This window comes from Panthera tigris, chromosome A2 (genome assembly GCF_018350195.1).
Source record: "Panthera tigris isolate Pti1 chromosome A2, P.tigris_Pti1_mat1.1, whole genome shotgun sequence".
NCBI classification, from domain to species: Eukaryota; Metazoa; Chordata; class Mammalia; order Carnivora; family Felidae; genus Panthera; species Panthera tigris.
This window is the reverse complement of record NC_056661.1, coordinates 121,881,610-121,896,679: the sequence shown is the minus strand read 5'-3', so window position 1 is coordinate 121,896,679 and position 15,070 is coordinate 121,881,610. Positions and strand designations below refer to the sequence as shown.

Here is a 15,070-nt window from a genome sequence, read left to right as displayed (position 1 = left end):
AGAATCACAACTACGGCCCTTTTAAAAATGAGTGGCAGACTCTGGAAAACAGTGTGGAGGTTCCTCAAAAAATTAAAAATAGATCTACCCTATGACCCAGCAATAGCACTGCTAGGAATTTACCCAAGGGATACAGGAGTGCTGATGCATAGGGGCACTTGTACCCCAATGTTTATAGCAGTACTTTCAACAATAGCCAAATTATGGAAAGAGCCTAAATCTCCATCAACTGACAAATGGATAAAGAAGTTGTGGTTTATATATACAATGGAATACTACTAGGCAATGAGAAAGAATGAAATATGGCCTTTTGTAGCAATGTGGATGGAACTGGAGAGTGTTATGTAAGTGAAATAAGTCATACAGAGAAAGACAGATACCATATGTTTTCACTCTTATGTGGATCCTGAGAAACTTAACAGAAGACCATGGGGGAGGGGAAGGGGGAAAAAAAGGAGGGGGAGGGAGGCAAGCCATAAGAGACTCTTAAAAACTGAGAATAAACTGAGGGTTGATGAGGAGTGTGAGGGAGGGGAAAGTGGGTGATGGGCGTTGAGGAGGTCACCTGTTGGGAGGCGCACTGGGTGTTGTATGGAAACCAATTTGACAATAAATTTCATATTAAAAAAATAATAAACGTATTCTTTATTTAAAAAAATAAATAAAAATGAGTGGCAGGAGAGAACATCCATCTCACTATTCACACTCTTCCTCCTGTTTCTCTAACTCCTAATATTCAGAATAAATAATGACTTCTTACTGTGATGATTTCTTAATTTTCAGTGACAGCCTTCCTCTTTTCTATTCATTTGAGAGAATAGGATTAAAAAATCACAAAATGTTTTCCCACCTACTGAGTTGTCTGTGGACTTTTCCTTAGGACTAATGGTCAGACGATGGATGGCATGACAATGGCAATTATGGTAGCTAAGGTGAAGCTTTAGGTCTTGGGTTATCTTAAATGGCCCCACTGTCTATGGCCTGGGCCCTGTTGGGCATTTGGGGCATGAGACCTCAGTCACAGCATATATTCACTGAGTTTACAATGCCATCTGTTGGCAGTGATATCATTGGGACTGTTACCTGGATCTGCCACCAAATGGCATTAGCCAATTCCTCTCGTCTTTCAGAGGTTGCCATCTGCAAAAGTGGGGAAAGTAACACCTATTTCTAGAGTTGTGAGGGCTAGCAAATGTACATTAACACTTCTCTCACTGAGCCTGGCACAGAAAATATGCTCAATACTTAGAGCTATTTCTTTAGTTGTTATAATGGAGGATAAATTATAGAAGGCTGAGGTGAGGTTACCAGTAAGTGTCAGTTGAAACAATCCACTGAAACCCTTTTGGAAAAGTTTTGTTTTCCCTATATATGATTTAGTTTTCCTGTGCCCTGGCATCCAAGAGAGAGACTCTAGTGGCCTTAGGATGATCTTTGGTGGTTGGGATGTTTGAGACGGGACAGGATTGGAATAGCTGGCTGATGTTGGAATGCACTGAGGGCTGAGGTGAGAGCCACTTAGGCTAACAGTTCCAGACCACCAGAGTCTCTTCCAGGGAAGCATCTGACACTTTACCTTGACTCAGCATGGTCTCACATGGGTCCTTATTGGCATGCTTATGGCAGGACACTGTCTTTACTGAAAGTTAACCCCCCCCCCCTTTTAAGTTTATTTATTTATTTATTTATTTATGAGAGAGAGAGAGAGAGAGAGAGAGAGAGAGAGAGAGAGAGAGAATGCACAAGTGGGGAAGGGGCAGAGAGAAAAAGGGAAGGAGAGAGAATCCCAAGCAGGCTCTGTACCACCAGAGATCTGTACCACCACGAGATCATGACCTGAGCCAAGGTTGGAAGCTTAACTAACTGAGCCACCCAGGCACCCCTGAAAGTGAAACTCTTGACACAAGAAACCAAATAACTGTTGCTTTAACTATTGCTTAAACACACTTTTGTTTACTACATCCACAAGTGGCTGACTATAAGTCAAAGACACATCAGACAAGTTTACATATATCTTGGAGTCTATATCTTTATAGACACATAAGCCTTTGAACTTCAAGAATGGTGTGCGAGGAGCGCCTTCAGCTTAGGTCTTAGTTTTACTTTTTTTAGTAAAGTGACTTACAGATTTGAGGGCTAGGTTCTCAGATCAGTGACTCCAAAAGTGGTAGCATTTTTCTGTTTTGTGAAATGAAATCTTTCTCCACGGTTTTAGCTCAGCGGTTTGAACTGAAGTGACATATTACTTGTATTCTGTATCAGGCATTTTTCTGAAGATTTTAAGTGGGTTAGTGTTTTCAACTGTGGACTAAGGAAGTCCATAGGTAATAGTAAGGGACTGGGGAGAAGTTTGGAGGAGGGAAGCACCCTAGGTTGTTGTGAAGTGAATAAAAATGGGAAGTTCAGCGGTGCAGTGGACAGGCTTAATGGAAAGAGTTTGAGCTGAAGCATCTGTTGACTGTGTTTGTGTCCTCGCCCCCACTTGTGTCTATAACACTTCATTTGTGGTGCGTCTGAGGGAAATGCATTTCTCAGTTTTCTCATCTGTAAGATGTGACCAATACTGCCTACCACTTAGGGTTGTTTTCAGGACAAATCATGTATTTATCACACATCACAATGCCTAGCATGTGGTAGGCACTCCATAAATTAGAGCTGTTGTTACAAATAGTAAGACTACTTAAAATTATTTTATCAGTACATGCTACTTATGTGTGCCAAATTGGAAAAAGTTTGAGGGTGGAAAGGGTGTTAGAGTTTTGGGCTGTGAAAATCCTGGGTGAGGGTTATGGGGTAACTCCCAAGTGGGGAGACTGGTAGCTGTGCAAGTGGCTATGGACTAAGGCATTCTTTCTCCCTGCCCTGCCATACAGGATGTGGACAAGTGGTCCTTTGATGTCTTTTCCCTCAATGAGGCCAGCGGGGATCATGCACTGAAATTCATTTTCTATGAATTACTCACACGCTATGATCTGATCAGCCGTTTCAAGGTCAGTGCCTACTTTTATTTATTTATTTAATTTATTTTAATTTTTTTTAATGTTTATTTATTCTTGAGAGAGAGAGAGACAGAGCTTGAGCAGGGGAAGGGCAGAGAGAGAGGGAGACACAGACTCTGAAGCAGGCTCCAGGCTCTGAGGTGTCAGCACAGAGCCCGACGTGGGGCTCGAACTCACAGGCTGTGAGATCATGACCTGAGCTGAAGTCGGACGCCCAACCAACTGAGGGGCCGCTCGGGAGCCCCACTGCCTACTTTTAAAATATGCATGCATTGTCCACCCTTGCATGACTTTTGGGCTAAGACCAAGAGAATCCTTTTAATATGGACTGAAAACTGCTGTGGGTGACTTGGGAAGCATCATCCAGACAGCCGCTTCCCTGAATTCTGCAGTGGGAACTTTTCCTTAAGCCCTTGTCCAGTGGGGCTCATGGCAGGCAAGAGGCTGGAGCCACACAGTTTGATCATAGTCTTCCTAGAAGTACAACCGGAAGTGTGGACTAGCAGAACTCCCCTACAACTCGGCCTGCGGGTCTCATTTCAGCCTGATTTCATGTATTGTCAAGCACTCCTGGCATGGAGACAGTAATGGAGACAGAGTGTGCATCTGCTGTCTCTGCAAACTTCTTTCCCCACCACTTGGCTCAGATTCAGACAAATGCTCTCACTTATCATCTGTGACAGATCATCGGTATTTCCCAGCCATTCATGCTTCAAATTAATTCTTCAACTTTAAGTAAAGAGCATGAATTGTTTTCAGTGTTCAAACCCCTCTGCTTTCTAATACCACAGACTCTAGAGGTGGGGCCAGGTTCCTCAGGAAATCTGTGCATTTGTCCAGTGACCTTTATTGTACCATGTTCCTTGCACTTCTCTCATCATATGGATGAACCTCTGGAAATCGTAGGGTTTTTGTTTTTTGTTTTTTTAATATAATGCCTTGATTTCTCTAGACAGCGCAGTTCTTTATCACTTTCCTAACACAGGTGGAGGTGTATTTCTTACATAGCCATAAATGCAGTGGTCCTCAATTACTTTTGTATCAAAAATCTGCTTGAAAACCTGGTGGATACTCAGTTCTTGTGCACATATGCACATCTTGTAACCTAACACTTCAGTGACTCATGGATCTCTCATGAACAGTGCAAAGAACCTAGGTTTATTGAATCTTCATCTTAAAAATGATAATGACTTAGTCTCTGACATATGAGAGGCAACGTTTACATTTTTAAAAACCCACAAATGGTAAATATTGAAGGATGTGCCCAAGGAAGAACATGTAATGGATGCTCACAAAGCGTAATAGTAAAGCATTTTCCTTTTTTTTTTTTTCCTTTCTAACGTGATGGTTAGTCTCCTGGAATACTGGAATACACACTCTCTCTTTTTTCCCCAGTGTTATATTTGATAATTTACTCTAAACCAAGGAATTTATCCAGAAAATAAATACAGTGAATGTTTTCAGGGGCCCCTTTTTTTTGTAGAAGTATTTTGCACTAGTCTTTATTTTCTGCCACACACACAAAAAGCACGTATGTATATTATACATATTTGAGACAGAAAAAGAATTAGGCTAATTGAAAATATTAATCCAAATTGCAATGCAACAATAATAAATTGCCAAGTAATAGAACATATTTTGTTGTGTTTTTTCCATGTGTCCAGGGCATACAATCACTCCTTCTAAAGGGCACAGTTTTCAGGAGGTGGCAGCGTAAGTTTATTTTGCAATGATTTTACAACTTGAGATCTCTATGTACTTTATGTTCCCCCCCCCCAAATAAATGATATATGCTACACAGCTTGTATTCATTTATTTCTCAAGAAATAAAAGACTTGACCCTTTGCTTGAGATATAAATGAACACCTACCTTTCTGCCCTAAATGTCTTTGAGATAATCCTGTTTCGTTCCCCCTGGAGCTAGAAACTGAGCACAAAAAGCAATTTGCAGGGCAGACTGTTCTTAAACCAGGGACTTCCCGGGAGATTTTTCAAATCAGCTGATAATTTGTTCAGTGATTTTTACTAATTTTGAAAAGTTCACGTTTCTTCACGTGGTATGTTATGCCTCCAGAAAGAGGCAGCTAGAGTGCCTTAGATTTCTGCTGCCTCACTTCAGGCTACCAAATCACTAGCTAATCCACCTTCCTGCTCTCTTTCAGATCCCCATTTCTGCTCTTGTCTCATTTGTGGAGGCCCTGGAAGTAGGATACAGCAAGCATAAAAATCCTTACCACAATTTAATGCATGCTGCTGACGTTACACAGACTGTGCATTACCTCCTTTATAAGACAGGAGTAGCGGTAAGTACGGACAGGAATTCTTAGATGACACGAAAAAATGTGACGATGATTTTTTTTTTATTGGAGGCACAAGAAGTGCACTGGTGCGTGGACTTCCTGCTCCCCCAAAATTGCCTAACCAGTCACTGAAGGTCTTGGGGTTCTTCATTGCCTCTGATATTTTCTCCATCCTGGACTTGATGAAATGAATATGAGATAGTGACTTGCATCTTTAGTAGGCTATGGCCAAATTAAATACAATTTCTAGAACGAAATCTGTATTTCCAGATATGGAGAGTAGTACTATTAACCTCTTGCTATGGCTGGTGACAGTGCTATCCATGTATACTGGAATTGTACCAATGTGCCTGGCACCCACATAACACACGGTTAGCTTTTGGTTTAAACCACTAGACCTTTTTCACAAGGACTATGGTTATTCTCATCCTATTTGTGTGTGTTTGATTTGTTTGGCCTAAGGGTCAATGTTACTTCTAACCATGTGAAACTTTTCTTGCTCGTTTTGGCCCAACATTTCAACTCTTTAGATGTTTTTGAATCTCTGTTCTATAATCCATTGTATGAACTGACCTGTTTAACTTGCTTATCTATGCCTTTTCCCATTTTGCTTTGATGGGAGCCGTTAATTTGACAAGATATAGCTATTAGTGACAAACAGCTAGTTCTCTATGTTGGTTCTCTTGTGACTTTTTCCTTTGAAATCTTCTTCAGAGTTGACATCAAGGTAGACATTCTTCAGCTATGGTTATTAATTAGCCCATAAACTCAACACATTTGTTATTTTTTCCTCTGGGGCATGTTGAAAGACTTGGTCTAATGTCTCACTGAATTAAAAATGGAACACAGTGGGAAGAGTGTGGGCTTTGAAGCAAGATATAGTGGGACATAAATCCTTGAGTAATTACTTATTAGATTTTTGTGACCTATGATAAATTGCATAAATCTCTGAGTCAAGATTTCCTCATTCTTAAAATGGTGAAAAAATATTCCATCTTGTAGAAATACTGTGATGGTTAGGAATAAACTATGAAAAAGATGAAGTGCTCTATCTGCGTCATAAAGGAAGCTCAACAGTTAGGAATTGTTGTTAGTAAAACTTTGCTGGACTGCCCCCAAAAACCTCGTATCAATGTTCAGTTCTTTTTTGTTGTAAAACAGATTTTTAAAAAAAAACTTTAATATTTATTTATTTATTTATTTATTTATTGAAATTTAAAAAAATGTTTATTTATTTTTGAGAGACAGAGCATGAATGGGAGAGGGGCAGAGAGAGAGTGAGACATAGAATCCAAAGCAGGCTCCAGGCTCTGAGCCATCAGTACAGAGCCTGATGCAGGGCTCAGACCCACAAACCATGAGATCATGACCTGAGCCATAGTCGGACGCTCAACCAACTGAGCCACCCAGTTGCCCCACGTTTATTTATTTTTTGAGAAAGACAGAGTACGAGTTGGGGAGGAGCAGAGAGAGAGGGAGACACAGAGTCCGAAGCAGGCTCTGAGCTGTCAGCACAGAGCCCAATGTGGGGCTCGAACCCATGGACCTGACTGCGAGATCATGACCTGAGCTGAAGTTGTGTACTTAACTGACCGAGCCACCCATGCATAAAGGGGACCTGTTTAATGTGATAAAAGATTTTTGCCAGAAACATAGATCAGGCTTAGTTAATGGTGGTTCCATGAAGGCATGGAACAAAACAGGGATGCCCGCATTAATGTTGCCATTGAGCATTTTTCTGGAGGTCTCAGCCAATGCAGTATCGTATCTAAAAAAGTTGAAGAAGTATCGTGTGAAAATAATTTTACCATCTCATGTAAAAAATCGAGAAAATCAACCAAAAATTATTACATCAAATGAAAGTCCTCAATAAGATCTAGATAAAGTAGCTATCCTCTTGACTGGAAATTAACAAGTGTAATAGAAAAACACACATTCCTGAGAATTTTTTTTAAAAAATCAATAAATTGCTAATGAATAACTTTAAAAGTGATAAAAAGGAAACTGTAAAACTAAAGGGCAGAGAAACAACATTTAAATAAAAAAAAAAATACATTATATTTTTTAACGTAAATCTTCAGTGTTATATAGATGTCAGTTTTCCTCAAACTAATCTATAAATTCAAAGCAATACCAATGAAAAGTAATGAAACATGATAAACTGAGTATGAAATATATGTAAAATAGATATTTCACAACTGTGGAAAAAACAGTTTTGAAAAAAATGTATGTGATGCAGTAGTTCTTATTCTACTAGGTATTAAAATAGATGCTGAAACTATAGTAATAAAAGTAAAGTAATATAATAAAGTAAAGTACAGTACTTTAGTAAAGTAAAGTATAGTAAAAGTAAAGTATAGTAATAAAAATAAAGACAGGGTGGTCAGGGCACCTGGGTGACTGAGTTAAGTGTCCAACTCTTGATTTTGGCTCAGGTCATGATCTCACTGTTTGTGAGATGGAGCTCCATGCTGACACCATGGAGCCTGTTTGAGATTCTCTCTCTCTCTCTCTCTCTCTCTCTCTCTCTGCCCCTCTCCTCCTCTCTCTCTCTCTCAAAAATAAAATAAATAAAATAAAGTAAAATAAAATAAAATAAAATAAAACAAAATAAAATAAAGACAGGATGGTATTTGTGTAAAAATAGACAAATAGATGAATGAAATTGAGTAAAGTTTCAAAACAAAACCCAAATTTATTTATTGAGCACTTATTATGTACTAGGTACATTTTTACAGGATGAGGATACATTGCTGCTCTTACAGAACTTCTGTTCTAGTGGGAGGTTATAAATAGAAGACCAATGAAAAAATAAACAAAGAATATATCATAGTGTTCTGTAAAGAATTAAAATAGGGCACCCACACAGACAAAACTGGGAATTTCATTAGACAGTTAGGAAAGGCCTCTCTCTGGAGGTAATATTTAATCTGAGATGGTCATGAGTTTTGGCTTGAGCCATGCCAAGGACTGAAGAAGAGTATGCCGGTAGAGTTAAGGTGGAACTAGCACATATCCCGTCATGAGAGAACAGCTTTGCAGCATTCAAGGAGCAGAATATAAAAGTACATGAGGGGAACAGTGGTACAAGACAAGTTTGGAGAAGGTAGGAATCAAACCAAGTTTGGCTTTATAGGCCTGAGTAACGAGTTTAAGTATAGTTTCTAGGTGCAGAGTGAGGCCTCTAAAGGATTTCAGACCGGGGAGTGATGTGCTCTGATAAAGATTAGAAAAGTGTTACTGTGGAGGATAGATTTTGAGGCAGCCTGGTGGAAGAGGTACTGTAGACGTCTACCAGAGAGATAATGGTAGTTTGAACACGGAAGGACAATCCTGGGATACAGAGACAAAAACATCTGTCTTTGAGGTAGAGTTAAAAGGACTGGGTGGTAAGTAGAATTTAGAAATTTAAAAGAGTACATCTTACACCTTTGGTTTGATAAATGCGGTTGATGAGAGAGCCTGGTGGCAAAACAGGCTTTGGGAGAGGGGGAGTCAATAGTTTTGATTTAGATATGTTGAGTTTCAGATCCTTATTAGACATTAGTGTGGAAATGTCCAGCGGGAAGAGAATGAATGGAGTCTAGACCTCTGGAAAGAGGTCAGGGATTCTCATGTAGGTTAGGAAATCTACAGCATATCAATGTTATGCAAAAGACATGGAATTAGATGAGATTATCTAAGGAGGGGGTGTGAATAGAGAAGTAGAAGGGGCTCTACAGTGAGTCCTGGAGGAGTCTAGAGTTTAAAATGAAGGTAAAGAATTAGAGCCACTAATGGTAACTAAAAAGGAGTGGTCAGTGACATGGAATAAAAACCAAGAGAGTACAGTGTCATGGAAGCCAAGGAAGGAAAGTGCTTCAAAAGAGAATAGTGAACTGTGTGACACATACCAAAATGTCCAGTAGGATGAGGATAGGCAAGTAACCACTGCCTTTGGCACATGGAAGTCATTTGTGTCCTTGGCTTGAGTGGTCTCAGTGCTTTGGTGAGGATGGAACACTGAGTAGAGGATAATGAAGAAAGATTGCAGGTGAGAAGGTAAGGATGTGTGTATAGATGACAACATTACAGGGAAAATGATTCAGTTCAACAAGTGTTTTGAGGACTGTTGTTCATTTGGGGGGGAAAAGAATGTTATTGTTCTACTTTAAATCATTTGCCAAATATCGGACAAATGAATTAAAGATGTGAATACAAAAATAAAAATCCGATCACATTAGAAGAAACTATGAAATGTACTTGAAAAAGGAAATTCTTTCTTAAACACAAAAGTTATATAAAAATATTGATTAAGCTGAGTATATTAAAATTAAAACCTGTAGGGTAAAAAGAATCATCATAATGATGTAAGGAAAATATAGAGAAGCAAGGATTAAGATCCAGGTTATAGAAAGGAATCAACAAGAAAAGACACAAATTCAGTAGAAAGTAGGAGGAAACCCATTCACAGAGTTACGATTGCCCTGTTATAAAGTCTCTGTCATAGGCAGACTTTGGTCTCCCCCCACCCTCCACTCCCCAGTTTATATTGTTGAAAGTCCTAATCTCCAGTGCTTCAGAATGTGACTATATTTGGAGATAAGATCTTTAAAGACATAACTTAGGTCACATAGGTGGGCCAATATGACTGTTGCCCTTATACAAAGAGGAGATTAAGATTGTAGATATGCATGTGCACATAGGAAAGGCCATGTGAGGCCACAACACAAAAGTGGCCATCTGCAACCTGAGAAGAGGGCTCTCACCTCAAACCAACCCTGCCAATGCCTTGATCTTGGACTTCTAGCCTCTAGAACTGAAAAAATACATTTCTCTTGTTTAAGCTGCCTAGTCAGTGGCCATTTTGTTATGGCAGCCCAAGCAAACAAATAGAGTAGCAGAGCCATGATTTGGTCCCAGGATTGACTTCTAACACCATGCATTTATGTATTTAGCTATACTTCTATAATACCTGTGGCCAAAATAGAAACATAAAAAAATAAGCCCCTGATATTCTTACACCTCAGTGTCCTCATGTGATCCCTGAAAGTATTGTGGTGAGGATCAAAATGGATGTAAAAACGTACTTTGGACGCATCTATTCAACATGTATTTAATCGGTACTTTCTGCGTACGGTGTACAATGGAGATATAAAGGTGAATCATACGTAGCTTTTTTAGCCCTCGAGAAAAACTCCAAGTATTTATGCTAATGCAAGTTATCATTAACATGAATGTTATATTCTAGCAGCCAATGATCATGATGTGCTGCATACTGTTCTTAAATGAGCTCGTTTGCCATTGAATTTTCATTATCAATTCAGGCCATATTCAGAATCATTCTTAAATATAGAAACTACTTCCCGCCCACACTCTCTTGGAAATGCAGCTCAAAACAAATTTCTTTCATTGCAAGCCTACAAAAACAGTGGGGAGCATTCTGATGAATGGAGAGCATATTGTTACTCTAACCTTTCATTACAAACCAAGAGGGGGAAAACGCTTTAAATCATTTCAGTTTTATAAACTGTAAGACACGTAGGGAATCAAAACATCCTATTGATAAAGTGATGTCTGGGCTTCAACATCAACAGTATTACTCACTGTAATCTGTTTATATTACTCATTATTGCTTAACTTAGATTCTGAGGAGATGCTTGAATCCTTTCAGAATTATTTTGCCTACTTTTAAGAGAAAAATCCTTGAACAGAAGTAGACTGAAGAGTTGTTGATTGAATAAATATGAATTAGACTCCGAGCTCCAAAGTTTGATTTAGGTTTGATTTAAGAAAAGTTTCCAAACTGCAAAGCCATCCCTTGGCCCCTTTCATTGCTTTTGTCAGGCAAGTGCCATTAATTTTCCTTTTGCTTATTTTTTTTTTTAGAGGGGAGAAGCTGTATATCTTGTACTTTTGATCATATATTTTGTCATCATATAAAGGAAACACTAAGCACATATAAATGGTTAAAGAGTGCTAAATAATTTTATTAGTCTTTGTGGTCAACAGAATTTTTGCCCCCATGATTTGCCCTCTGCTGCAACACTAATGGTACCTTGGATGCCAAAACACGAATACAGTGAAGGTTCCATCAGGGTTCCATGAAGTAGGGAGATGAGCCCAGATTCTCCAGGAGGGCCCAATGTACATGTGGGTCCTTGAAAGTCAAGAGGTGGCAGAGAAAGTGTGAGGACTCCACAAGCCGTTGCTAGCTTGAAGATGGAAGGGGCCAAGTGGAAAGCACAAGAAGGAAACGAATTCTGCCAATGCCCTGAATGTACCTGGAAACAGAGTTTTCCACAGAGCTTCCAGAAAAGTGCACAACCCTGCCAACACCTTGATTTCAGCCATTTGAGATTCTCACTGGAAAATCCAGCCACACTATGCTGCTTCTGACCTACAGAAGAACTGTTGACCAATAACTGGGAGGTGTTCTTTGAGCCTTAAGTTTGTGGTAATTTAAGGTAGCAATAGAAAACTAATATAGGGGTGGAAACATTACAGAGAAACTGTCATTCCCATATCAAAGCCATAACTTGCTAATAATGTCCCCTCTAGCAGTTTTGCCCATGTCTTTTTCCTTGAGGTGTCCACTGCCCTCCACCTGCCCGCATGCCCACACATACGGCGCTTGCTTCCTGAGTCACGCACTACAGAATTCGAAGTCCACTGCTACCAGTTGTCACGGCATCCCTGTTATTGAATTAGTTGTGACACTCATATTTTATAGATAGGGAGATACTGATAGGATCTGTGGTTTGTCCCTTGTCACAGTTTGATAAATCTGGAATACAATTCATGTGGGACTTAAATTTCTTACTTTTGGGTTGTCATAAAAACTTCTGGGTTCACACTAATTAACTTGGAAAAGGCAAGAAGATCTGGACCATATTAAAATATGGAGGCCAGGGGCTCCTGGGTGGCTCAGTCAGCCAAGCATCTGACTCTTGATTTTGGCTCAGGTTATGATCTCATGGTTCGTTGGATCGAGCCCTGCATTGGGCTCTGCACTGACACCATGGAGCCTGCTTGGAATTCTCTCTCCGTCTCTCTCTACCCCTTCCCCACTTGTGTGCTCGTACTCTCTTCTGTCTCTCAAAATAAATAAGTGAACTTAAAAAAATATGAAGCCTAATTTCCCTCAAAATAACTTCTTCCACCTTCTTTGTCTCTATTAATGATGTTATCTAATACCACCCATTATTTTGTTTTTTTGTCACTTAGGCTAGTAATATTAGGACCATCTTTAATTCACTCTTATCCTTGACTACAACCTCTTCTGCCCACTTGCAGTCAGTTGACTGCTATGAGTTAGCAATGAATTCTACCTTCATACTATCTCTGCATCCTGTAAGGACTTTGCCATGCAGAAGTACTGTTCTTATTTCTCCCCCTCACTGGTGTGCTGACCGCGTTACCCTCTTGCATGTAAACTTCATTGCCTGTTGAATCTGGTTTGTGTTCCTCACTGTGGCTTCTAGTGCCAGGACTCTAAGTAGCCCGAACTCCCACTCCTCTAAAGGGAATCATTTCCTTACTCATGATGAATCAGCTTTTGATGCTGGGACTGGCTCATTTCTTCATTCTTCTGAAAATGCCCTCTTCCATTTCTTGTTCTGTCCAATCTTCAAGGTCCATCTGTGAAGCTGTTTCTCACTCTTTTTTCTTTTCTTTTCTTTTTTTCTTTTCTTTTCCTTTCTTTTCTTTTTTTTCTCTTCTCTTCTCTCTTCTCTCTTTCCTTCCCTCCCCTTCCCTTTCTCTTTTCCTTTTTTTCTCTTTTCCCTCCCTTCCTCTGTTCCTTTCTTCCTGTATCCTTCCTTCCTTCCTTCCTTTTGTGCCAGATACCATCTGTCCTTCTTAGCCTCAAGAAACAGAACTGATTTCTAAGCATCCACAGGGTATTTTGAAAAGCAAAGGTGTTAAAATGACTTTTAAAGGGTATGGTCTTATTTTTTTTGTTGTTGTTTGCTTATTTAAATCATTTGCTGGTTTTGGTTTATTAGAAGTAAGAAAAGATCTTGTTAGTGTATTTGGGCAAAGGGGAGAAGTTACACTGATATTTGTAATAGAACCATAATTATGTAGTTATTTAGAAGCCTGCTGTCTGGGCTGATGCTCTGTGATTCAGATTTGTTTAGATGGTGTACTGTCTCCCAGTCATAATCTTTTTATTGATTGACTTATTGATTTATTTATTTAACAATAGGAAAAAAACCCTACACTTATATTTATTTGTTTTCCCATGAGTTTAAATCCTTGAGGGGTAAAACATCACATGGGTTTGTGTCCAGTGGCCCTACCAGGAAGGTTGCTTTGGAATTTGGCATGAATCATGCCACTGTTTCCATGAGCATGAATTACCTTTCCTCAGAAAATCTGGTTTTGTTGGGTGTGCCACCAGGGGTCACCTTTTCTTTGTACACATGGACACTCTCCTGCCTAGAGAGAATTCAGTTTCACCTCTAGTGTAAATATTTTCTGTTTTAAGAAGAGCTGTGTGCTTCCAGGAACCCTGCTTATAGCCAATAGGAATAGCCTTGGACTACAGTGTTCCAGACATACTTGTCATTTTAGAAGCTCTGTTCCAAGCAGGGCTTGACAGGCTCCAAGATAGCCTCATGATCTTATTTTAAAATGTTAACTTTGGGGGCACCTGGCTGGCTCAGTTGGTTAAGTATGCAACTCTTGGTATTGGCTCAGGTCATGATTAGGATCAAAACCCCATGTTGGGCTTTGCACTGACAGCATGGAGCCTGCTTGGAATTCTCTCTCTCCCTCTCTCTCTGCTCCTATGCTGCTCACATGCTCTCTTTCTCTCTCAAAATAAATAAACAAACTTAATTAAAATAAAATGTTAACTTTGCATGAGTTTGGAGAAAGAGATACACTGGGGGATGAGATGGGTAGAGACAGTGAAGGCCGTCGAGTGGGGACAGGGTGTTGGTGAAGAAAAGAAAGACATTGCCAAAATGAAAAAAATATATGTATGGAAAATAGCAAGAGCATGTGTAATATAAAATTATACCTATATAATTTTATGTAAAACTGAGTAAACACAGGAACAATGACCCAAAGGAAATGTGACAGAGATTCAGTGGGAATTCTGGAGACCTAGTATGTGGGTCTTCACATGGCTAGCTGTGGGACCTTGGGTAAGTCATCGAACCTCTCCCAGCTTCAGTTTTCTCATCTAGAAAATGGAGGCAACAACAGTACCTACCTTACGGAGTTGTGTGTATGGCATGAGTTTCTGTATGTGAAGCACCTGGAATGCTGCCTGATGTAAAGTGAGCCCCTGTAGGCACTAGGCCTGATGAAAACACCCCTCACTGCTTTCAGGGAGGGCACTGCAACTTCAGTTCACTTGCAGTTCTTAATTATCTTAAATGTTAATTTCATTTTCTTGGTTTTTCATCTTAGTCTGTGTTTATGTCTTTCTGTTCCCTGTAGATCAGTTTGTATTTTTGTTAACTGTATTTATTTTGAGAGAGAAAGTACAAGAGCATAAATGGAGGAGGGTCAGGGCAGAGAGACAGGGAGGGAGAGAGAACCCCAAGAAGGCTCAACTCTGGTAGTGTGGGGCTCAAACTCATGAACCATGAGATCATGACCTGAGCCTAAATCAAGAGTCAGATGGACTCAATGGACTGAGCCACCCAGGCACTCTAGCTTGTATTTTTGAAGTGTAATCTATCAAAGATGCCAGAAAGTTTCCTGACATTTCATGCTGAATTCTGCTAGAAATCATTTGCAAAATGTAACATTTTTTTTTTCCCCCTGAGTATCTCT

At 39.7% G+C, this 15,070-nt stretch overlaps 1 protein-coding gene across 8 annotated transcripts in view; it reads left to right on the top strand.

Annotated features, from left to right (window-relative positions):
- PDE1C (phosphodiesterase 1C) overlaps nt 1–15,070 on the top strand; it is a 292,772-nt gene that overhangs the window by 189,256 nt on the left and 88,446 nt on the right. For all 8 annotated transcript variants that reach the window (XM_007090530.3, XM_042969425.1, XM_042969431.1 and 5 more), the window contains 2 exons: nt 2,874–2,990; nt 5,162–5,302. In XM_007090530.3, coding sequence (XP_007090592.1) covers nt 2,874–2,990; nt 5,162–5,302 — 258 coding nt within the window. The remainder of the gene's footprint in view (nt 1–2,873; nt 2,991–5,161; nt 5,303–15,070) is intronic.